The sequence below is a fragment of the Convolutriloba macropyga genome, chromosome 15 (assembly GCF_964194025.1).
Source record: "Convolutriloba macropyga chromosome 15, txConMacr16.3, whole genome shotgun sequence".
NCBI lineage: Eukaryota > Metazoa > Xenacoelomorpha > Acoela > Convolutidae > Convolutriloba > Convolutriloba macropyga.
This window is the reverse complement of record NC_134482.1, coordinates 23,720,801-23,747,683: the sequence shown is the minus strand read 5'-3', so window position 1 is coordinate 23,747,683 and position 26,883 is coordinate 23,720,801. Positions and strand designations below refer to the sequence as shown.

The 26,883-nt window shown below is 33.4% G+C and overlaps 1 protein-coding gene across 5 annotated transcripts in view; it reads right to left on the bottom strand.

The window, feature by feature from the left end:
• The window catches only part of LOC142354248 (putative phospholipid-transporting ATPase IA), a 112,728-nt gene that overhangs the window by 15,624 nt on the left and 70,221 nt on the right, over positions 1–26,883 (bottom strand). For all 5 annotated transcript variants that reach the window (XM_075406504.1, XM_075406501.1, XM_075406502.1 and 2 more), the window contains 3 exons: positions 16,166–16,370; positions 11,905–12,085; positions 11,384–11,560 (listed from right to left, as the gene is read on the bottom strand). In XM_075406504.1, coding sequence (XP_075262619.1) covers positions 11,384–11,560; positions 11,905–12,085; positions 16,166–16,370 — 563 coding nt within the window. The remainder of the gene's footprint in view (positions 1–11,383; positions 11,561–11,904; positions 12,086–16,165; positions 16,371–26,883) is intronic.

Below are 26,883 nucleotides of genomic sequence, written 5' to 3'. Positions count from 1 at the left end.
AGCTGAGCCAGCTATTAATTACAAACTAACGAAAAAAAGTATTTGGGGATGTAATTATACTGCTAAAGTAGGTGTCAAATTTCGTTTGTATATGTACCCAAACAATATCAAGAGACGTCGAAACCAAACAATTAGAGAGATAATCAAATAATTAAGTATCATTACTGTCCAAGGCACTGATCTCAGGAATATAGCTCACCGGAAAAACCAACGAGGATACAGTTCATACTCCTTTCGTTATTGAACTCACTAATTCAAAATTTACTTGATTCCCTGCTGAAATATCTTTGCTAAAAAATCCAGTCAAAACTCTCATAAAACATCAGATTTCCTTAGTTTACTAGAACGAATTTATCAAGCGCACAAATCATCAAGTTGCGCTAATAATTAAGTAGCTAAAACGAAAAACGTGTTCAAAACAGGCAATAAAATTTCCTGACCACTTAAATCTAACTGTTAAATAACTAAATAGCTACAAATTAATTACCTCAAAAAAGGCTCCATAACACGCCAAAGTACTAAGAAAATTCCATGTATATTCAGTGCTTTACAGACTATGGACACATTTAAGAGAGGATGATAAATTCAGTTTTGCCAGCATAGAATGTTAGTTAGTTACCAAATGGCGAACAAGAATCGGGACTTCAATTTTTTCTAATTCAATATCTCCCTTTATCAAAGCAGTGTTATCCGCACAGTACCACGAGACAACAATTTGTTAGTTCGAATCTCAGATCATTAATGTACGAGTTTTGAAAGCCAATGACACTCATCTTGTCACTTTGTGCTATATTCGAGAAGTGAAAGCAATCATTTCCTAATCTAATAATTTCCTGCAGCCTGTTTGAGAGACAGCCATTAAGCACAGCTGATCGCTCCACGTTGACACAGAGTAATCAAAGCTTTTAAAATCTTTTAGCATTTTAAGTTAGCATAGGATATTTAAAACAGGCTAGCTAAAGTTAAAGAGGCTAGCTAATAGTTAAAGAGGCTAGCATACGCTATTTAAAACTCTAACTCAAGCTGGGGGGGGGGGGGGGGACAAACGGAAGAAACTTTTCCAGAAACTATTCCGCAAAAACTTAGAGAAGTATCAAACGGCTACCGGAAACTGCCAAGATAAAAAAATTGAAATGAAATTTGAGTAATTAATTTTTGTTCAAGAAGGCCATGTCTAGACTTGACGTGTCAATTCATAGTAGCGACACTTATAGAATAACTCTTAATTAGGAATTAACCGAGAAAAATTGCAGCGAAAATCTTAAGATCAGAAGAAATAGGCAAAAACCATGAAATACATACAAAACTCGACAAAACCTGCTCGAATTTAGCAAATTTTCTTGACAAAAACATTTGATAATAATGAGTAAAAACAAAGGACCACTAAAATTGCTACAACAGCTGATTCCAACCACACAACTCTGCAACTGCTTTCAGAAAAAAAGCAGAATACACAAAATGCTAGAAAAAAAAACCAGGCAAAATTGCAATAAAACTGAAAAGAGTATTATTTGCTTCAGAAGTCAAAACTGTTTTTAAACAAACAATAACTAATTTAGAAAATTGTGAGAAACACTTTTGAAACAAAGAAAACTGGAGTTAAAGCTAAAGTGCTGTTAAAAATCCGCACATGGTCAAAAATTTCACTCGTTTAGCAATAATTTTTTCACGCTTACTTTTCTCGTTCTATAAAAAGAACATGAACAGAAAAATTGATCTCTCTTCTTGCTGCTCTTCGACCTAATTACTTAGTTTTTCACATTAAGCATTGACTTTTTCATCCTGTTTAAAATACTCCACATCGATTAAAAAATAGGTACACATATTTAGCGATCATGACCTAAAAACATCATACAGTCATCGCTCTGTCTAAACAACTAAACAAAAAAATGGAAAAAATTAAAGATTAGAGAAATTAAATTATGTGGTCAGAATATTAAAATTTAAAAAATGGATGAAGATTGTAATTGAAAAAATTTTATTGAATTTCAAATGTTGAACGTCAAAAAATGAAAGAGTTTCTAATAACACAAAATTAAACCACTGGCTGAGCACAGAAAGAATATCTCTACGAATTTAAACCAAAAAAAACAAAGAAATATTGGACAAAAATTGCAAAAAAACGGATTGGTATGTGTAAAAGTTTATAAAACAAAAGAGACTTCACGTTCAAAAGAGTTGTTCAATGCACGAACTGCCAAACCAACGTTGCCATATACAACGATTTTTTAAGAAAAATTCCCTCACAGATAAAAAAAGGAAATGAAGGGAAAATATTCAAAACTTTAAAGTTGAAATAGGTGCCCATTTGACGCTTGAAAAGAATTATGCTCTGCAAAACTTTGTGTTATCAATTTCAGAAAGTTTCGCATCAATCAGAAAAGCAAAAAACCAAGCTAAAAGTAATAAAAATCGGGCAAATGCACAAAAAACGGCTAAACATGGTCATCTATATGCGTCGGTCTCTCAAAAACATTTTTCAAAGTCAATAAGTCATTTACAAAACGAAGCGTAGGTTCAAAAAACTTCTCTCGCTCAGAAAAAAATGGTTCACACAGCAATTTTACTCTTTCGCTTTAAGGTCAAAACACCGTCTGAACGAATAGTACTTCCGGTAAAAAAAACCTTAAGAAAACCAATACACGTCTTCGAGCCGTAAAAAAGATAGCTGCCCAATACAATTCAAATTCTTTGTAATCAAATTCTTTTCAATTCAAATTCTTTGCAAAGGAGCGCTAAAATAGCCTGCTGAGAAGCTGAGCCAGCTATTAATTACTAACTAACAAAAAAGTATTTGGTATTTAATTATACTGCTAGAATAGGTGTCAAATTACGCTTGTAATTGTACTCAAACAACAGCACGAGAAGATATGCTCACCGGAAAAACCAATGAAGATGCATTTCATACTTCTTTCGTTATTGAACTCGTTAACTCAAATTTTACTTGATTATCTGCTGAAACAACATCTTTGCCAAAAAAAATCCGCTCAAAACTTTCATAAAATTTCAAAACTCCTTAGGTTACTAGAATCAGTTCATCAAGCGCTCAAATCATTAAATTGGACTAATAAATAAGTAGCTAAAAAGAAAAACGTGCGCGAAACAGGCAAAAAAATTTCAAGTTCCTGACCACTTAAATCTAACCGTTAAAAAATTAAATAGCTACAAATTATTTGATTCAAAATATGTCTTCATAACAAGCCAAAGTACTAACATGTAAATTCAGTGCTTTACAGACTATGGACACATTTAAAAGATGATAAATTCAATTTTGGAAGCAGAATGTTAGTTAGTTACCAAATGGCGAACAAGAATCAAGATTTCATAAAATTTCAAACTTCCATAGGTTAAAAGAAAAAATTCATCAAGCGCTCAAGCCATAAGGTTGGACTAATAAATAAGTAGCTAAAAAGAAAAAAGTGCTCAAAACAGGCAATAAAATTTTACTAAAAATTAATTGACTCAAAATATGGCTTCATAACACGCCAAGTACTAAGATAATTCCATGTAAATTCAGTGCTTTACAGACTATGGACACATTTAAAAGAGGATAAAAAATTCAGTTATGGAAGCAGAATGTCAGTTATTTACCAAATGGCGAACAAGAATCAGGAATTCAAGTTTTCCTCTAATTCAATATCTCCATTTATCAAAGCAGTGTTATCTGCACAGTACCACAAGATAACAATTTGATAGTTTGGATCTTAAATCATTAATGTAGGAGTTTTAAAAGCAATGGCACTCATCTTGTCACTTTGTGCTATAATTGAGGAGTGAATGCAATCATTTTCTAAGCCAATCGATTTCCTGCGGCCTGTTTGAGAGACAGCCAACAAGCACAGCTGATCGCTCCACGTTGACACAGAGTAATCAAAGCTTTTAAAATCTTTTAGCACTTTAAGTTAGCATAGGCTATTTAAAACTCTAGTATTTTTTAAAGTCTAGCTAGACCCTAGACGGGATTGTTATTTTTCCTCCGTTAAGAACCTTGGATTGAAAACTCAAAAATGATTTTGATCAAAAACAATTCGAGACAGGTCGATTTAGTCAGCACTTACTGTGAGTTGTTTGTTGAGACGGTGTTGGGAGTGGCATCAAAGCCATTTTGTTGCTGGATTGCAGTAAAATTCAAAAGAAATTCAGAAAGAATATCTCTACGAATTTAAACCAAAAAAAAACAAAGAAATATTGGACAAAAATTGCAAAAAACGGATTGGTATGTGTAAAAGTTTATAAAACAAAAGAGACTTCACGTTCAAAAGAGTTGTTCAATGCACGAATTGCCAAACCAACGTTGCCATATACACTGATTTTAAGAAAAAATTCCTCACAGACAAAAAAAGGAAATGAAGGGAAAATATTCAAAACTTTAAAGTTGAAATAGGTGCCCATTTGACACTTGAAAAGAATTATTATGCTCTGCAAAATTTTGTGGTATCAATTTCAGAAAGTTGCGCATCAATCAGAAAAGCAAAAAACCAAGCTAAATGTAATAAAAATCGGGCAAATGCACAAAAAACGGCTAAACATGGTCATCTATATTCGTCGGTCTCTCATACATTTTTCAAAGTCAATAAGTCATTTACAAAACGAAGCGTAGGTTCAAAAAATTCTCTCGCTCAGAAAAAAATGGTTCACACAGCAATTTTACTCTTTCGCTTTAAGGTCAAAACACCGTCTGAACGAATAGTACTTCCGGTAACAAAAACCTTCAGAAAACCAATACACGTCTTCGAGCCGTAAAAAAGATAGCTGCCCAATACAATTCAAATTCTTTGTAATCAAATTCTTTTCAATTCAAATTCTTTGCAGAAAGGAGCGCCAAAATAGCCTGCTGAGAAGCTGAGCCAGCTATTAATTACTAACTAACAAAAAAGTATTTGGTATTTAATTATACTGCTAGAATAGGTGTCAAATTACGATTGTAAATGTACTCAAACAACAACAAGAGAAGATATGCTCACCGGAAAAACCAATGAAGATGCAGTTCATACTTCTTTCGTTATTGAACTCGCTAACTCAAATTTTACTTGATTATCTGCTGAAACAACATCTTTGCCAAAAAAAATCCGCTCAACACTTTCATAAAATTTCAAAACTCCTTAGGTTACTAGAATAAGTTCATCAAGCGCTCAAATCATTAAATTGGACTAATCAATAAGTAGCTAAAAAGAAAAACGTGCTCGAAACAGGCAAAAAAATTCAAGTTCCTGACCACTAAAATCTAACCGTTAAACAATTAAATAGCTACAAATTATTTGATTCCAATATGTCTTCATAACAAGCCAAAGTACTAACATGTAAATTCAGTAATTTACAGACTATGGACACATTTAAAAGATGATAAATTCAGTTTTGGAAGCAGAATGTTAGTTAGTTACCAAATGGCGAACAAGAATCAGGATTTCAAGTTTTTCTCTAATGCAATATCTCCCTATCTCAAAGCAGTGTTATCCGCACAGTACCACAAGATAACACTTAGTGTAAGAGTTTTGAAAAGCAACGGCACTCATCTTGTCACTTTAAGCTATATTTGAGGAGTGAATGCAATCATTTCATAAGCTAATAGATTTCCTGCGGCCTGTTTGAGAGACAGCCAATAAGCAAAGCTGATCGCTCCACGTTGACACAGAGTAATCGAAGCTTTCAAAATCTTTTAGCATTTTAAGTTAGCATAGGCTATTTAAGACTCTAGTATTTTACTTTTATAAAATTTCGAACTTCCATAGGTTAATAGAAAAAATTCATCAAGCGCTCAAACCATTAAGTTGGACTAATAAATAAGTAGCTAAAAAGAAAAACGTGCTCGAAACAGGCAAAAAAATTTCAAGTTCCTGACCACTTAAATCTAACCGTTAAACAATTAAATAGCTACAAATTATTTGATTCAAAATATGTCTTCATAACAAGCCAAAGTACTAACATTTAAATTCAGTGCTTTACAGACTATGGACACATTTAAAAGATGATAAATTCAGTTTTGGAAGCAGAATGTTAGTTAGATACCAAATGGCGAACAAGAATCAGGATTTCAAGTTTTTCTCTAATGCAATATCTCCCTATCTCAAAGCAGTGTTATCTGCACAGTACCACAAGATAACAATTAGTGTAGGAGTTTTGAAAAGCAACGGCACTCATCTTGTCACTTTGTGCTATATTTGAGGAGTGAATGCAATCTTTTCCTAAGCTAATCGATTTCCTGCGGCCTGTTTGAGAGAGACCAATAAGCACAGCTGAACGCTCCACGTTGACAAAGAGTAATCAAAGCTTTCAAAATCTTTTAGCATTTTAAGTTAGCATAGGCTAATTAAGACTCTAGTATTTTACTTTCATAAAATTTCAAACTTCCATAGGTTAACAGAAAAAATTCATCAAGCGCTCAAACCATCAAGTTGGACTAATAAATAAGTAGCTAAAAAGAAAAAAGTGCTCAAAACAGGCAATAAAATTTTACTGAAAATTAATTGACTCAAAATATGGCTTCACAACACAACAAGTACTAAAATAATTCCATGTAAATTCAGTGCTTGAAAGGCTATGGACACATTTAAAAGAGGATAATAAATTCAGTTTTGGAAGCAGAATGTTAGTTATTTACCAAATGGCGAACAAAAATCAGGAATTCAAGTTTTCCTCTAACTCAATATCTCCCTTTATCAAAGCAGTGTTATCTGCACAGTACCACAAGATAACAATTTGATAGTTTGGATCTTAGATCAATAATGTAGGAGTTTTGAAAAGCAATGGCACTCATCTTGTCACTTTGTGCTATATCTGAGGAGTGAATGCAATCATTTCCTAAGCTAATAGATTTTCTGCGGCCTGTTTGGGAGAGACCAATAAGCACAGCTGATCGCTCCGCGTCGACACAGAGTTATCAAAGCTTTTAAAATCTTTTAGCATTTTAAGTTAGCATAGGCTATGTAAAACTCTAGTATTCTACTTTCAAAAAAATTCAAACTTCCGTAGGTTACTAGAATAAGTTCATCAAGCGCTCAAATCATTAAATTGGACTAAAAAATAAGTAGCTAAAAAGAAAAACGTGCTCAAAACAGGCAACAAAATTTTAGGTTCCTGACCACTTACATCTAACTGTCAAACAATTAAATAGCTACAAATTAATTGCCTCAAAATATGGCTTCATAACACGCCAAACTACTAAGATAATTGCATGTAAATTCAGTGCTTTACAGACTATGGACACATTTAAAAGAGGATAAAATCAGTTTTGGACGCATAGAATGTTAGTTATTTACCAAATGGCGAACAAGAATCAGGAATCCAAGTTTTTCTCTAATTCAATATCTTCTTTATCAAATCAGTGTTATCCGCACAGTACCACAAGATAACAATTTGACAGTTTGGATCTTAAACCATTAATGTAGGAGTTTTGAAAAGCAATGGCACTCATCTTGTCACTTTGAGCTATATCTGAGGAGTGAATGCAATCATTTCCTAAGCTAATAGATTTTCTGCGGCCTGTTTGAGAGAGACCAATAAGCACAGCTGAACGCTCCACGTTGACACAGAGTTATCAAAGCTTTTAAAATCTTTTAGCATTTTAAGTTAGCATAGGCTATTTAAAACTCTAGTATTTTTTAAAGTCTAGCTAGACCCTAGACGGGATTGTTATTTTTCCTCCGTTAAGGACCTTGGATTGAAAACTCAAAAATGATTTTGATCAAAAACAATTCGAGACAGGTCGATTTAGTCAGCACTTACTGTGAGTTGTTTGTTGAGACGGTGTTGGGAGTGGCATCAAAGCCATTTTGTTGCTGGATTGCAGTAAAATTCAAAAGAAATTCAGAAAGAATATCTCTACGAATTTAAACCAAAAAAAAAACAAAGATATATTGGACAAAAATTGCAAAAAACGGATTGGTATGTGTAAAAGTTTATAAAACAAAAGAGATTTCACGTTCAAAAGAGTTGTTCAATGCACGAATTGCCAAACCAACGTTGCCATATACACTGATTTTTTAAGAAAAATTTCCTCACAGATAAAAAAAGGAAATGAAGGGAAAATATTCAAAACTTTAAAGTTGAAATAGGTGCCCATTTGACGCTTGAAAAGAATTATTATGCTCTGCAAAACTTTGTGGTATCAATTTCAGAAAGTTGCGCATCAATCAGAAGAGGAAAAACCAAGCTAAGAGTAATAAAAATCAGGCAAATGCACAAAAAACGGCTAAACATGTTCATCTATATGCCTCGGTCTCTCAAAAACATTTTTCAAAGTCAATAAGTCATTTACAAAACGAAGCGTAGGTTCAAGAAATTCTCTCGCTCAGAAAAAAATGGTTCACACAGCAATTTTACTCTTTCGCTTTAAGGTCAAAACACCGTCTGAATGAATAGTACTTCCGGTAAAAAAAACCTTAAGAAAACCAATACACGTCTTCCGGCGTAAAAAAGATAGCTGCCCAATACAATTCAAATTCTTTGTAACCAAATTCTTTTCAATTCAAATTCTTTGCAAAAAGGAGCGCTAAAATAGCCTGCTGAGAAGCTGAGCCAGCTATTAATTACTAACTAACAAAAAAGTATTTGGTTTTTAATTATACTGCTAGAATAGGTGTCAAATTACGCTTGAAAATGTACTCAAACAACAACAAGAGAAGATATGCTCACCGGAAAAACCAATGAAGATGCATTTCATACTTCTTTCGTTATTGAACTCGTTAACTCAAATTTTACTTGATTATCTGCTGAAACAACATCTTTGCCAAAAAAAACCGGTCAAAACTTTCATAAAATTTCAAAACTCCTTAGGTTACTAGAAAAAGTTCATCAAGCACTCAAATCATTAAATTGGACTAATCAATAAGTAGCTAAAAAGAAAAACGTGCTCGAAACAGGCAAAAAAATTTCAAGTTCCTGACCACTTATATCTAACCGTTAAACAATTAAATAGCTACAAATTATTTGATTCACAATATGTCTTCATAACAAGCCAAAGTACTAACATGTAAATTCAGTGCTTTACAGACTATGGACACATTTAAAAGATGATAAATTCAGTTTTGGAAGCAGAATGTTAGTTAGTTACCAAATGGCGAACAAGAATCAGGATTTCAAGTTTTTCTCTAATGCAATATATCCCTGTCTCAAAGCAGTGTTATCCGCACAGTACCACAAGATAACAATTAGTGTAGGAGTTTTGAAAAGCAACGGCACTCATCTTGTCACTTTAAGCTATATTTGAGGAGTGAATGCAATCATTTCATAAGCTAATAGATTTCCTGCGGCCTGTTTGAGAGACAGCCAATAAGCAAAGCTGATCGCTCCACGTTGACACAGAGTAATCAAAGCTTTCAAAATCTTTTAGCATTTTAAGTTAGCATAGGCTATTTAAGACTCTAGTATTTTACTTTCATAAAATTTCGAACTTCCATAGGTTAATAGAAAAAATTCATCAAGCGCTCAAACCATTAACTTGGACTAATAAATAAGTAGCTGAAAAGAAAAACGTGCTCGAAACGGGCAAAATTTCAAGTTCCTGACGACTTAAATCTAACCGTCAAACAATTAAATAGCTACAAATTATTTGATTCAAAATGTCTTCATAAAAAGCCAAAGTACTAACATGTAAATTCAGTGCTTTACAGACTATGGACACATTTAAAAGATGATAAATTCAGTTTTGGAAGCAGAATGTTAGTTAGTTACCAAATGGCGAAGAAGAATCAGAATTTCGTTTTTCTCTAATGCAATATCTCCCTATCTCAAAGCAGTGTTATCCGCACAGCACCACAAGATAACAATTAGTGTAGGAGTTTTGAAAAACAACGGCACTCTTCTTGTCACTTTGTGCTATATCTGAGGAGTGAATGCAATCATTTCCTAAGCTAATAGATTTTCTGCGGCCTGTTTGAGAGAGACCAATAAGCACAGCTGAACGCTCCACGTTGACAAAGAGTAATCAAAGCTTTCAAAATCTTTTAGCATTTTAAGTTAGCATAGGCTAATTAAGACTCTAGTATTTTACTTTCATAAAATTTCAAACTTCCATAGGTTAACAGAAAAAATTCATCAAGCGCTCAAACCATCAAGTTGGACTAATAAATAAGTAGCTAAAAAGAAAAAAGTGCTCAAAACAGGCAATAAAATTTTACTGAAAATTAATTGACTCAAAATATGGCTTCACAACACAACAAGTACTAAAATAATTCCATGTAAATTCAGTGCTTGAAAGGCTATGGACACATTTAAAAGAGGATAATAAATTCAGTTTTGGAAGCAGAATGTTAGTTATTTACCAAATGGCGAACAAAAATCAGGAATTCAAGTTTTCCTCTAACTCAATATCTCCCTTTATCAAAGCAGTGTTATCTGCACAGTACCACAAGATAACAATTTGATAGTTTGGATCTTAGATCAATAATGTAGGAGTTTTGAAAAGCAATGGCACTCATCTTGTCACTTTGTGCTATATCTGAGGAGTGAATGCAATCATTTCCTAAGCTAATAGATTTTCTGCGGCCTGTTTGGGAGAGACCAATAAGCACAGCTGATCGCTCCGCGTCGACACAGAGTTATCAAAGCTTTTAAAATCTTTTAGCATTTTAAGTTAGCATAGGCTATGTAAAACTCTAGTATTCTACTTTCAAAAAAATTCAAACTTCCGTAGGTTACTAGAATAAGTTCATCAAGCGCTCAAATCATTAAATTGGACTAAAAAATAAGTAGCTAAAAAGAAAAACGTGCTCAAAACAGGCAACAAAATTTTAGGTTCCTGACCACTTACATCTAACTGTCAAACAATTAAATAGCTACAAATTAATTGCCTCAAAATATGGCTTCATAACACGCCAAACTACTAAGATAATTGCATGTAAATTCAGTGCTTTACAGACTATGGACACATTTAAAAGAGGATAAAATCAGTTTTGGACGCATAGAATGTTAGTTATTTACCAAATGGCGAACAAGAATCAGGAATCCAAGTTTTTCTCTAATTCAATATCTTCTTTATCAAATCAGTGTTATCCGCACAGTACCACAAGATAACAATTTGACAGTTTGGATCTTAAACCATTAATGTAGGAGTTTTGAAAAGCAATGGCACTCATCTTGTCACTTTGAGCTATATCTGAGGAGTGAATGCAATCATTTCCTAAGCTAATAGATTTTCTGCGGCCTGTTTGAGAGAGACCAATAAGCACAGCTGAACGCTCCACGTTGACACAGAGTTATCAAAGCTTTTAAAATCTTTTAGCATTTTAAGTTAGCATAGGCTATTTAAAACTCTAGTATTTTTTAAAGTCTAGCTAGACCCTAGACGGGATTGTTATTTTTCCTCCGTTAAGGACCTTGGATTGAAAACTCAAAAATGATTTTGATCAAAAACAATTCGAGACAGGTCGATTTAGTCAGCACTTACTGTGAGTTGTTTGTTGAGACGGTGTTGGGAGTGGCATCAAAGCCATTTTGTTGCTCGATTGCAGTAAAATTCAAGGGAGGATCATGTTTACTGCCTCCCAGAAATCGTCTGCAGTGTCTGGGAGAGATTCCTCTTCTCACGCAGTCCTCCAGTGAAGGGTAGAAGTGGATTTTAAGGCTAAAATAAAAAATCACCAATAGTCAACCTTCAATATCACCTAACATCGCGTTTCATCGGACAAAAGGCTCGTAAAAAACGATAGATACAAAAAATTTTCCCACGGCTCCCATTTGCACTAAATATAACTTTAGGATATACAGTCAATTGTGCAACGATCATTGCAAGCTTTAGAGACAATCGAGCTCTTCATAAATGGAAGCCTCCAAACTATTTCGAACATAATGTGGTTGTCATAGGACCCGTTTTCAATCAATAGGCGGGTTCTATTTTTGCTAATAGAAGTTACCATTCACAAGAGTTGGCAAGCCAATAGTCAACATGCTAGAAGTACATATAGTAACCATTTGTAGGCAATATCCCTGTAGAGAGCAACAATTGTAGCCAGTATGACTGTGAGCCAGAAGTAGGGGGAGGGAGTGAGGTTCTGGAAGAAGCCATAAGTCTCGTCAAGGGTCACTATGTAGGAGGAGGTGAGGAACCAGACAGTCCAAGACAGAAAGCCAAACACAACTGCGAGGCCAACTGGAAATACAGAGAGAATAAGCAACCAATCAACCAAGAAATGGAATGTCGCGGAAAATTGTAGATTACATTACAAGGACCAAATAAAACATGCCTATGTGCTACATTTCCTTTTATTGTGAAAAATTGATCTGAAGTTAAAGTTTATTACGAACGTTATATTCCACTAATTTGATCCTCATTAAACAAAACTGCTACTCAGCCCTATTAAAAGTCTAAATTGAAAAACATAACCGACTAACGTCGGGCGAATTGCTCTCAAACGACCGGCGAGCGGTTAGCTTCGTCAGTAGCTAGCCACGGGGGGGGCAACACTGGGTTGGGGTTCAACAGCGCGGTGGGGGGTGGAGGTAATAGTGGGGGTGGGGTTCAACAGGGGGAGGGGGGTCTCAACCTCTACGAACCACCCTTCACACCATAAGTATAAGTATAAGTCTCCAAAACAGTTTGAGCTGAAACAGAGCTGAAAGGCTCTAAGAGAACTTAATGCCCGCTGGGCGCTACCTGTTTATCCCGTTTTTGAGAACGAAAAGTCAAAAGCGTCAGACGAAAAATCGGTCAAGCGAAAAATCGCATTAAAAAAGACCGACAGGACTAATATAATTGCTACAAACTTCGTTTGAGAGCAATTAATAAAGTCCTTTTATTTATGCAAGAGTGAAAGTAATTTCTATTTTACACTGGGCAAGTTGTAATAGAAGACCTACATGATCGCCTTGAGTCAACGTTTCTAGTAAATCTTTAAAAACCATAAAATTAATTCTTTAAAATTTCTACATTAAAGCTATGCATTTTGACGAACAGAACAGTGCATGCAACCCTTGCAAAATTGAGGCTTAACAAGACGGCTCGTTGATGTGCGCTCGCACATGATGTTCCGACCCGAGCATCTACATTTTTGACTTGATTGTCAACCAAATTAAGAGATAGAAGTTTGAGTGTAAAGAAATCGTTACACCCAAAATAACTAATTGAATTGCATATCATTTCTCATTAGAACGCTCACGAGATCTACCATTAATAAAACTACGAGAAGAAAAACAAACAAAGCAAGCAAAAATACAAAACAATTTTTACGGCAAAAACCCAACATCTAAATTTAAAAGCACCTAGTAACAACGTCAAATAACAATGACACAAAACCCTAACAACGCAAATTTAGTTTCTCTTATCTACAAAGCAGATAGAACTTTTCTTTAATGAGACTAGGTAACAAGACGACGAAAAAGAAGAAATAATGAGGCGAAACTCTAAAAATAAATCAACATTTTATATAAGACTTCAAACGTCTTAAATAAAAACCAGTAGCTTTTAACATAAAATCTAGATAAATTTCCTAAAACGTCATTAGGAAACCAATATCACCTGTCTTTGGTTAGACTAAGCCATAGAAAAGGACTAAATGTGCAGAATAACTAAAAAAATATATACAAACAATTTGCGATAACACAAATTATTTAGATAATTAACTCATTAGCTGCTCTTTGAACATTATCTGAATATTAAGTTTTTTATTTCAACTCTTAATTATGCTAACTCAGTAAAATTTATACTGCAAGGTTAAATATGTTCACCTGAGCCTCATTTGAAAATCATTGGGATATGTTATTACGCGAACTTGCTAAAAGAAAACAAAAAGAAACTCAAATATTGACCACTCACAAAATATTTATGAAAACGCATATTGTCCAACAAACAAAACAACAGTTACGACACAAGATAAATAATCACGTAAACATTTTGAATTACAAGAAAGCAGATGAGACCTCTCGATGATGAGAATAAGTTACAAGTCGACAAAAAGAACAAAAACGAAGTTTTTAAAAAAAATGAAAAAACCATCAGAGACTTTCAGCTATATATTGACTGACTGCATTGAATAAGTTAACTGAATCATCAAAAAGCAGCTTATGAGAACTCTCAGCACTTTATTCACGACAAAATTTACGACTACAAAAAAAAAACCAGGCAAAAACTGCAAAATATCAAAAAATGAGAGAAAACAGTCAAAGTCATTAAAAATGAACTGTTCAGTAACAAAATTTTGTAATTTCATTTAATTTTTTTAACAGCAATGCGATTGTTTTTGGTAACAAAATGACTGGAAAGAACAACTAAACAAATATATTAAAACAACAAAAATTTTTGAGAAAACCAGTATTTTCAAAGCCATGAAATTCAATAGCCATGAAATTCAACGCTGTAAATATGCGTTTTTCCGCGATGGGACGGCAAGGATATCTGTCATTCCTAGGTCAGCATCAAGTCATCATAATAAGTCTTATGACTATGAAAACGACAACAAATACAGGCAAAAATAAAACATACATTAGAAAAATGCGACTAAAATTTTATGTAGGGTCAATCGAACTCCTTCTAGCCAATGAGAACTGTCAATAGAAGGATAATATGATAAGATTTCAAAAGGAACCAAAAACATAAATAATTATCCAAAACAATTTAAAATATGAGAACTCGTGGCATCGAAGTCATAAAATCAATAGTTTGAAGATAAAACCGATAACCAACTTAATTTTGATTGCAGTAGAAAAGAAAGTGCTCCTGTCATTATTGAGACTAGGTTAAAGTTAGACAAATATAAGTTTCAGATCGGTTAATAATTAAAATTGAAAAATTGATTTTGAAGTTTTAACAGCCATTAGCTGTCCACTCAAAGCACTGGATAGGTTTAGTTGCTGTTTATAAGGGACCCTAATTCAATTTTAGTCAACGAGACTGGCATAGGAGTACAAAAAAATTTTTGAAATATAGAAAAGAAAATCAACATTTTATTAAAAATTACAAAAACAGAGTCGAAGCCATAAAAAACTTAAGCGATTCCTTCAAAACGAATTAGACGTTCAATAGGAATCATTTGACTGTAAATGTGGTTTGTTCCTCGCTGAACCTTAGCGGATATGAAAAGTTGCTAGTCTCAAAGTGACTTGAAATATACATAGCTGGTAAATTGCCAGAAAATAGCCGAAATAGCTTCAAAGATCTGTAGTCTCAAAAAAGTGTAAAAAAGGCAGACCAAAAAAGAAACTAATTCTTTTCATTTAGGGCTGAGATGTTAATTTTGATTAGGAATCTGTACAACTTATTGCTGTTTCCATTAGCTGCTCCTAAACAAGCTTCAATTAGAGTGACAAGCACTCATTTGACCCTATCTCTTAAAGCAAAGAAATCTCAATTTCAGAGTGAGGAAGTCATTTTTAAGAGAGAGGTAAGCCAAGTGCAACCAAAAATTTAATCACGTGAATGAACAAAAAAACTAGCACCTCTAAGAGTCAAAAATGACGTCACGCACGCACTTCAAATGAAATTGCACGAGCGAATGAACAAAAAACAGATTTGAAGTGGTTGTGACGTCATATGGTTGCAACAAAAATCTTGATGACGAAATAAATAAAAAAAAAACAGAGAAGGCCAAAAATAATAGCATCAGCTATCACATCGCGGCTATTAAACAAAATATGAAAGTTTTTTTTAAAAAACATCTCTCAATGAGAATTCAATTTTTTAATAGCAAGATACTCTATGAGACCATAACTAGCCTTCTTGTTGCTTTCCGTCTATTAGGAACACAAAATTGCTCGATTTTGAAGCAGAAAATTTAATTTTGAATTAATGTTCTAAAAATAACATTAATTTCAACGAAAATTCCCCTAACAAAATTATGTCAAGTAACACGTGCTCACACAAAACTTTAAACCTCGATAACTCCTGGAAAAAAATTTTAAAAAAATCTTTCGAATTCTACGCTGGACGAGCTTTTTAATGATACCACTCACAATTCTCTGCGATGAATATACCGATCGGCCAAAATTGACAGAGCAAAAAAAACACATTTGAGTATATAGTTCCTTTCCCCTTACAAGTGGGGTCGGAACAAACACCAATCGGTGCGGGTCATATATCAATCACAATTTGAAAATCCAAATTATGGGCAACTAGCGAAAACCTGGGAAAATAATTTAAAAAATGATCCACAACAAATCTACAAATACATTAAGAATTTGGACTAATAAATTACGAAGCAAAAAAATAAGCACAAATTTGTGATAAATTTAAGCTCACCTGTAGCGTGGAAGAAGGTATTGGTGACGAGTATGAGTTTGAGGGTGACAACTATAATGACAGCAGTGTAGATGACCTCCCCGAATGACAAGATGCCAGTTGCTTTTGCATCCTGCAGTACAGTGTCACCACCAGTTGCTGCTAGACAAACGAGGAACACACAGAGAGAGTGGGCCAGGGCATTAACACACCACATCCAGAACACCTACGACAACCAGATACACTAACACTTATAAAAAAGTCAAACAACTGAACCAATATCGCCGTACACTTACAGGTCAGAAACGCTATTAAAGCTAAGAGAGCTACTGGGACACTCAATGCCCTTGGACTTCGCCAGTTCATCAATTTTTGAAGACGGAAAGTCGAGTTAAATCGCTCAAGCTAACAAAAGAATGTTCTAGACGAAAAATTAAAATTGTGCATAACATAAAGACACAATTGTCACAATAGTTGCTTCAAACTTGGAGAGCAATTAAACATTACTGTAACGTGCACCTTCTACAAGTAACCATTTGCTAACAACAACCAGAAAAATCCTTCCAATTAATAATTTTTACAGACGATCCTTTAAGCTAACAGACGATGAGAATCAGGAAACTTAACACTAAAAATTCTCAAACTCCAAAAATCAGTTTCTACGCTAATTATTTAAAGACAAAAGATCACAAATAATTTAAGCGATTGAAGCTGTCAACGAATCATTTATATTCAGCAGAGACAAGGGAAAAACTATTGCAAAAATAGTTCAATTACTGTTGAAAAACAGGATGTCCAACCAAACGATTCAGCAAATCAATAAAGCTTTATCACTGTTTTGCCTATGTCCCCAAACAAGATAAAACACTCTGCAGTTAATAGCGCCGATAACCTAATTATCGCTTTTTATCGCACATTTTTACGCATTGAATTTTTGAAAAAATTGTGTGATCCTTGTATGACTACTCAGCAGTCCAGTAAATCACAATGCCCTAGCATGTTAACTAAAAAATTTGAACCCTGAACAACCCGCGTTACAGCCCACGTCGATAGCCCACATTCACATCAGATAATAATACAGTCCTTATATTTTCTCTTTTACCAATTACAAGTCCATCAAAAATTAAAGCACTTTTTTTATTCTTTTAAATCTACCTACATTGGTAGCTTAAAACTGCTTAATGAAAAACAAAAATTTGAATTCAAACAAAAAACAAGGAGGCTCGGTAATGTGCGATCGCACATAAAGTTCCGACCCCGCTCATCCACAATTTTGACATAATTCTCCAATAAATGAAGAACAGGTAGAAAAACCCAAAAATTCAAGTATTTTAAAAAAATTGTTGTATAAACGAAAAGAAAGCCTCCAAAGCAAACAACTCAGTGGAGTAAAAAATGATGCATTAAATTATTGAGATATGCCAATATTAATAAAGCGAGTCAAGACGAACAGCAAATTCTAACAACAACAACAACAACAACAACAACAACAAACATTAACTACATCAAAAACTTTATGTCCGTTTTAAAAAACAAAACTTAATAACAAGGTCAAATAGTCAGATATAACTAAAACTAAACAAAATAACTTGCAGTTTGCCAGAAAAGACATGGGACCAGTCCATAATAAGGCTTGGTAACAGTTAGACAATAAAGAACAAAAACAGTAAAGTTGAAAAATTCGCTCATAATTATTAAAAACAATTAAATTCATAGTAATGAAAACCATTAGAAATCAACTAAAATAACCCACAGGTTTACAATTACAAATGCTTCAAAGGGGATTAACAACTGTCGGTATTACATTGTTTATGCTGTTACAAAAAGTACAACAAATAGACAACAAACAAAAAATCAATTAAAACTTGCCAGAAAACGCTTTTGAAGCCGTAAAGCCATAATTTGGCCCCCAAACTATGTTCAATTGCACCTTCGTCGAACACTGATAATGTATTATGTGACCTCTCATTATTGAAACTAGTTAACAAGTAGACAAAAAGGGAAAAAAGGCAAAATTAAGTAACACTTGTTTTTCTTTCGAAAAAAAAATATGTCCAAAGACATGAAGGCCAATAAATACAAAATGAAATATTTATATAGGTTCGTTTAGTCTTCCAAAGAAAGCCCCTGTGACTTGCAAATACCCAGAATATGTCTTACATCTATAAAAAGAACATCAAATATGACAAAAATCAAATATTAAATTATTTTTTTTGTGTGAAAAACCTGTGTCGAAGCCAGTAAACAAATTCTTTTAAAACATTAGATTTTGTAACACCAATCGTTTTTGACACCTTCCTTTGACAACGATTATGTCATATTTGGCCTGTAATTTACAAGACTAGGTAACAATAAAAGACAATAAAAGCAACCAAGACAATAAAAGCAACCAAATTGCGAAATTAATGTGTTTTTTAAACTTTGGGAAACAATTGTTTTCAAAGTCATGAAAGCCATCAGCTATCTACTAATATCAGAAAATCGGCTCATCTATTCTTCCATGAAAACCAAGGAGACGTGGTCCTTGTACAGGATATTTCACACAACTGAAAAGATGAAGTAAAAACGACAGTTAAAAAGAAACTTAAAAAGTTCAATTAAATTCTTCGAGAAAGTAGTGTCGAAGCCGTTAAATCCGTAATCTAAATCTTTAAGGGTTTTAATATTATCAATTGTGCCTATTTTTAACGCCAATAATGTGATATTTGAACTGTCAATCACGTGATAATGCGACAAAACTAGAAGACATGAAAAATGGGCAAAAAAATGTAAAATCTAGTAGTATCAAAGCCAGAAAACCATAACTTAAGGCGCAAAACCTAAAAAAAGATTGAATTTGAATTGAGCAGAAAGATGAACCATTCTTTCATTACTGACACTAAGCTACAAGTTGACAAAATAAAAAAAAGAGGCAAAGTTCAATAAGCCATTTTTTATTTAAAAACCAAATATTTTTAAAAGTCAAAACGACCATAAATTTTCAAGTAACAAATTAGATACATTAATTTGGAGCTAATTAGGAAGCCAATTTGACCTATCACTAGTAAGCTTTGATTTGAAATGCTCTGTTATTTATTTAACATAAAAAAAGAGCAAATTTTTTTATGAAAAAGACCGACTGATTACAATCCAAATTATTTTTGGATTATAACAGTCCAAGATTGATCACCAACTAGCCCTGCTAATGCTGTTTGTCCATTCAGAACACCTAACTTTTCAAATGTCATAGAAATATAAGTTTTGTTAGTTAAAAAATCAAAAATAAAGGCTGCGTTTTTGATAAACAAGGAGTAAAGTTAGCAAAAAATGGCAAAGTTTTAAATACAGAGCAACCTCAACGGAAGGTGAAGTAGAAATTGCCCCCTTTGGAATCTAAAAAGATTGTGTTAGTGGTGTTTGGGTGTGCACTTCCTGCAAACTTAATCAAAGTGGACTGAAGAAACTTATTTCGTGCTGTTTTTGATGAAGAAGTCTGGATTTTGAAATATTTAGCCAGATTTTTCGACAAAGAAATTAAATAGAAATAGCCGACAATATTTTCTGTCCTTAAAATTAAAATCAACAAGACTTTCATTAAAAATTCTAACAAACTTCAGCAAAATTGGCGAAATTTTTTTGGTCAAAATTCCGGAAAATGTGAATAAAATCAACGGAATTCTCCCTATTTTCTCAGAATTTTAAACCTCGATAACTCCCTGTAAAAAAAATCTTTTTAATTCCAATTTCTACGCTGGACAAGCTTTCTAAGGATACCAGTCTCAAATCTCTACGATGAATATATCGATCGGCCAAAATTGACTGAACAAAAAAACCCATTTGAGTATATAGTTCCTCCCCCCCCCCCTCAAGAGGGGTCGGAACAATAAGGTCTCCGGCATCCTATTTACAATTTGAATCGCTTTGTACATTTTCTGAATTTCTCATTATGTGATTTTGTACATTTCTGCAGAGGATATATATGCGCTGTTTGTCATGATACATGATAACCACGCGTCAATTAAAAGAAAGAAAACTTAAATGCAAAATAATTACACAAAAACCAGCAAACGAAGAACAGATACAAAAACCCAAAAATTCAAGTATTTTTCAAAAAAATTGTTGTATAAACAAAAAGATAGCCTCCAAAGCAAATAACTAAGTGGAGTAAAAAAAATGATTCATTAAATTATTGAGATATGCCAATATTGAGAAAGCGAGTCAAGACGAACAGCAAAATCTAACAACAACAAACATTAACTACATCCGTTACAAAACTTTATGTCCGTTTTAAAAAACAGAACTAAATAACAAAGTCATATAGTCAGATAAAACTAGAACTAAACAAAAGAACTTGTGTTCGCCAGAAAAGATATTGGATCAGTCCATAATAAGGCTTGGTAACAGTTAGACAATAAAGAACAAAAACAGTAAAGTTGAAAAATTCGCTCATAATTATTAAAAACAATTAAATTCATAGCAATGAAAACAATTAGAAATCAACTAAAATAACCCACAGGTTTACAATTACAAATGCTTCAAAGGGGATTAACAACTGTCGGTATAAGCCATTTTTTATTTAAAAACCAAATATTTTTAAAAGTCAAAACGACCATAAATTTTCAAGTAACAAATTAGATACATTAATTTCGAGCCAACTAGGAAGCCAATTTGACCTATCACTAGTAAGCTTTGATTTGAAATGTTCTGTTATTTAATTAACATAAAAAAGAGCAAATTTTTTTATGAAAAAGACCGACTGATTACAATCCAAATTATTTTTGGATTATAACAGTCCAAGATTGATCAAAAACTAGCCCTGCTAATGCTGTTTGTCCATTCAGAACACCTATTTTTTCGAGTGTCATAGAAATATATCTTTTGTTAGTTAAAAATCAAAAATAAAGGCTGCGTTTTTGATAAACAAGGAGTAAAGTTAGCAAAAATGGCAAAGTTTTAAATACAGAGCAACCTCAACGGAAGGTGAAGTAGAAATTGCCCCCTTTGGAATCTAAAAAGATTGTGTTAGTGGTGTTTGGGTGTGCAGTTACTGCAAATTTAATCGAAGTGGACTGAAGAAACTTATTTCGTGCTGTTTTTGATGATGAAGTCTGGATTTAGCCAGATTTTTTGACAAAGAAATTAAATAGAAATAGCCGACAATATTTTCTGTCCTTAAAATTAAAATCAACACGACTTTCATAAAAAAATTCTAACAAACTTTAGCAAAATTGGCGAAATTTTTCTGTCAAACTTCCGAAAAATGTGAATAAAATCAACGGAATTCACTCTATTTTCTCAGAAGTTTAAACCTCGATAACTCCCTGAAAACGAAATCGAAAAAATCTTTTAAATTTCAATTTCTACGCTGGACAAGCTTTCTAATGATACCAGTCTCAACTCTCTACGATGAAAATATCAATCGGCCAAAATTGACACAACAAAAAAACCATTTGAGTATATAGTTCCTCCCCCCTCAAGAGGGGTCGGAACAATAAGGTCTCCGGCATCCTATTTACAATTTGAATCGCTTTGTACATTTTCTGAATTTCTCGTTGTGTGATTTTGTACATTTCTGCAGAGGATATATATGCGCTGTTTGTCATGATACATGATAACCACGTGTCAATTAAAAGAAAGAAAACTTAAATGCAAAATAATTACACAAAGTCCAGCAAATGAAGAACAGATAGAAAAACCAAAAAACCCAAGTATTTTTCTAAAAAAGTTGTCATATAAACAAAAAGACAGCCTCAAAGCAAATAACTCAGTGGAGTAAAAAATGATGCATTAAATTATTGAGATATGCCAATATTAGGAAAGCGAGTCAAGACGAACAGCAAAATCTAACAACAACAACAAACATTAACTACATCAAAAACTTTATATCCGTTTTAAAAAACAAAACTTTATAACAAGGTCATATAGTCAGATACAACTAAAAACTAAACAAAAGAACTTGTAGTTCGCCAGAAAAGATATGGGACCAGTCCATAATAAGGCTTGGTAACAGTTAGACAATAAAGAACAAAAACAGAAAAGTTAAAAAATTCGCTCACAATTATTAAAAACAATGAAATTCAAAATAATGAAAACCATTAGAAATCAACTAAAATATCCCACAGGTTGACAATTACCAATGCTTCTAAGGGGATTAACAACTGTCGGTGTTACATTGTTTATGCTGTTACAAAAAGTACAACAAATAGACAACAAACAAAAAATCAAATAAAACTTGCCAGAAAACGCTTTCGAAGCCGTAAAGCCATAATTTGGCGCCCAAACTATGTTCATTTGCACCTTCTTCGAACACTGATAATGTATTATGTGACCTCTCATTAATGAAACTAGTTAACAAGTAGACAAAAAAGGGAAAAAAGGCAAAACTAAGTAACACTTGTTTTTCTTTCGAAAAAAAATATGTCCAAAGACATGAAAGCCAATAAATACAAAATGAAATATTAAAATAGGTTCGTCTATTCTTCCAAAGAAAGCCCCTGAGACTTGCAAATATCCAGAATGTCTTACGTCTATAAAAAGAACGTCAAATGACAAATCAAAGACTAAATTATTTTTTTTTTGTAAAAAACCTGTGTCGAAGCCAGTAAAGGCATAATGAATTCTTTAAAAACATCAGATTTTGTGACACCAATCGTTTTTGACACCTTCTTTTGACAACAATTATGTCATCTCTGGCCTTTAATTAACAAGACTAGGTAAAAACAGACAACAAAAGGAACCAAATTGCGAAATTAATGTGTTTTTTTTAAACTTTGGAAATCAATTGTTTTCAAAGTCATGAAAGCCATCAGCTATCTACTAAATATCAGACAAATAAATATATCCAATTTTCCTAACATATGCATTATTTCTCACGTATCGTTGCCTACACAAATCAGTTACTTCCAATTTTTCAAATTTCATCAAAATGAACAAGTTAAGTGCATATTTCATTGCAAACGTGCAAAACAACTGAATAAAACCTCTGATTAGCCATTAGGCGTAATTTATATATTTGTTCCGACCCACTTTAGTGGGGAGGTACTATAAGCTAAACTGGGTTTTTTGTTCAGGCAATTTTCGCCGATAGATATATTCAACGTACAGAGTTGCGAGTGGTATCATTAGAAAGCCTGCCAAGCATACACTTTCCAATAGACTTGCTTCTTTGGCCCATTTTGTCAAGTTTGACCGGTAGTGACGGCATAAAAGCTGCTGAGAGAATCTTCATTACTCAGAAGAGGGCTATAATACTTCGGGTTCCCCAGAAAGCGCTTTGCAAACAATATTTTTGTGGTCTTTTGCTAATTTAAATCAACTTTAAAAAAACCCGTCATTTATTTTCAAGACCTTTGTTAGCAAAAAAACAACGAAAAATTATGCAAACAAAAGAACTTTTAACAGTCGCGCAAGAAAATCGAGTCCAGATTTCGTCTCAGCGTCAATTTTCCAAATGAAAAATGGGCTCGGATTGTATTTTGGGTCTGTCAGTTTCTTTAAACTACTTTTTCCATTTTTCATCCCATTTGCAGAAAAGTCTATTTTCATTTCAAGTTTTACTTAGTTAAGAGGTTTAATTTTTGTTCAATAGATGTGCAAAAAACATTGTCTTTCCTGATCAACAAAGTTGATAGCTAGGAGTTTTCATTACTTTGAAGTTTAAGGTTTCCAAAAATTAACATAGCCGGCAGATTGCCGGAAAATAGCCGCCGTTTACGCGCTTGATGCACATTATGAATGAAACAGAAAAGGAAAAAAGAAGAAACAAACTCAACAAATTTTTTGTTTTTTAGTGTCAAAAAATGCCCTAATTTGGCGTGCAGTTTCAGTTAGATTCTAAACGTAAACTTTATTAAGCTTCTAAAATGAGATCTAATTAGTTTAATACCAATGTCAGCTAGCAAACAGTCTAATGAACTTTGATAACCTAATGCACTATGAGCTAATGACCGGGCTTTATCGCTTTGTCCCTCCTCTTTTGATTTTGCTCTTTTGACATTGACCGTTTTCACCACATTGTGTAATTCAATGCGTGAAAGAATTTAAAACCCATTAAGTTGAAATTGTGAGTGAAGTAAGACAGATGTCAAACATGCAAATTGACTTATGTAAAACAAAAACGTGATCAAAAGCTAGAGCCAATGAAAAACGGAGAGCGCCATGTATAAGCCATTTAGAGGCTGAGGCGGCTATTATTAAACGTATTTATTGACTTTGTTCTTTTTGTTTTAGGCCTGCTGGCTCTTTATTCTCCATAGAGACGGGTCTCATATCTTGTCTGGTGGAAGTCAAGTCTTGGGTTTAGTTTAGGTTTCATCTGATGCTAGTTTACCCTTTTCATTAAGTTGTTTTAAAAACAGATAGACATTGAGTTTTCGCCTTAAGTAACGCTTGTTTTTTTTCCGTTTAATTTTATTGTTTGTCCTGCCTCTTACTCTCGTAAATGGCAGGTATCATCGGGCCTCTAATGAGTTATTATATAAATTGCATAGTGGTTTGAGCTTAAAAGGTTTCTTTCTAAATGGATACACAAATTATTTTCAAACACTAAGAAATCTTCTCTTCATTTAGTTGACAATTAAGTCATCAGTAAGTTGACAACGAGGTCAAGATGAAAACTCAGTCACCATTTAGTTGACAATAAGTCATCAGAAGAAAACTAAACTAATTTGACAATTAGTTTAGTTTTCATCTGATGCTAGTTTAAACTTTTCATTAAGTTGTTTTAAAAACAGATAGACATTGAGTTTTCGCCTTAAGTAACGCTTGTTGTTTTCCGTTTAATTTTATTGTTTGTCCTGTCTGCTACTCTCGTAAATGGCAGGTATCATCGGACCTCTAACGAGTTATTATATAATTTGCATAGTGGTTTGAGCTTAAAGGATTTCTTTCTAAATGGATACACAAATTAATTTCAAACACTAAAAAATCTCCTCTTCATTTAGTTGACAATTAAGTCCAAAACGTGGATGAGCGGGTTCAAAACATTATGTGCAACCGCATATTACCGCGCCTCCATGTTTATGGTGATGAATCAACTGCATTTTGAGAAAATATATGTTAAATGTCAGTTCCTAAGTTCCAAATGATTATTCAACATTTCCTGAAAAATAGCTCAAAATTTTCTCCTTTTGACCTTTAAATATTTGAAATTTTGCTTCCCTAAGAAGATACCTGCAACTCCTACAAAACAGTTAGTGGTGGTGTGACTTGCCGACTGAGAACAAGTTAAGTGCAAACTCGATTGCAAACTTGTGCATAAAAAAACTGAATAAAACCTCTGATTAGCCATTAGGCGTAATTTAGATATGTGTTTCGACTCACTTTAGTGGGGAGGTACTGCTAAACTGGGTTTTTTGTTCAGTCGATTTTCGCCGATTGATATATTCAACGTACAGAGTTGCTAGTGGTATCATTAGAAAGCCTACCAAGCATACACGTTCCAATAGACTTGCTTCTTTGGCCCATTTTGTCAAGTTTGACCGGTAGTGACGGCATAAAAGCTACTGACAGAATCTTCATTACTCAGAAGAGGGCTATAATACCTCGGGTTCCCCAGAAAGCGCTCTGCAACCAATATTTGGTGTTTTTTGCTAATTCAAATCAACTTTAAAAAAACGCGTCATTTATTTTTCAAGATCTTTGTTAGCAAAAAAACTTTGAAAATTTATGCAAACAATAGAGCTTTTAACAGTCGCGCAAGAAAATCGAGTCCAGATTTGGTCTCAGTGTCGATTTTCCAAATGAAAAATGGGCCCGGATTGTATTTTGGGTCCGTCAGTTTCTATAAACCATTTTTTCATCCCATTTGCAAAAAACTCTGTTTTCATTTCCAGTTTTAATTAGTTAAGAGGTTTCATTTTTGTTCAATAGAGGTGCAATAAAAACTTTGTCTTTTCTGATCAACAAAGTTGATAGCTATGAGTTTTCGTCACTTGGATGTTTGATGTTTCCAAAAATTAACATAGCCGGCAGATTGCCGGAAAATAGCCGCCGTGTACGCGCTTGATGCACATTGTGAATGAAACAGAAAAGGAACAAAGAAGAAACAAACTCTTCAATTTTTTTGTTTTTTAGTGTCAAAAAATGCTCTAATTTGGCGTGCAGTTTCAGTTAGATTCTTAAAGTATACTTTACTCAGCTTCTAAAATGAGACCTAATTAGTTTAATACCAATGTCAGCTAGCAATCAGCTAGTTCATCAAACAATCTAATGAACTTTGATAACCTAATGCACTATGACTTAATGACCGGGCTTTATCCCTTTATCCCTCCTCTTTTGATTTTGCTCTTTTGACATTGACCGTTTTCACCACATTGTGTAATTCAATGCATGAAAGAATTTAAAACCCATTAAGTTGAAATGGTGAGTGAAGTAAGACAGATGTCATTTCTAAAATTGAAAATCGGCTATTAATAAACGTATTTATTGACTTTGCTCTTTTTGTTTCAGGCCTGCTGGCTCTTTGTTCTCCATAGATACGGGTCTCATATCTTGTCTGGTGAAAGGCAAGTCTTGGGTTTAGTTTAGTTTTCATCTGCTGCTAGTTTAACCTTTTCATTAAGTTGTTTTAAAAACAGATAGACATTGAGTATTCGCCTTAAGTAACGCTTGTTGTTTTCCGTTTAATTTTATTGTTTGTCCTGTCTCTTACTCTCGTAAATGGCAGGTATCATCGGGCCTCCTAAGAGTTATAATATAATTTGCGTAGTGGTTTGAGCTTGAAGGGTTTCTTTCTAAATGGATACACAAATTATTTTCAA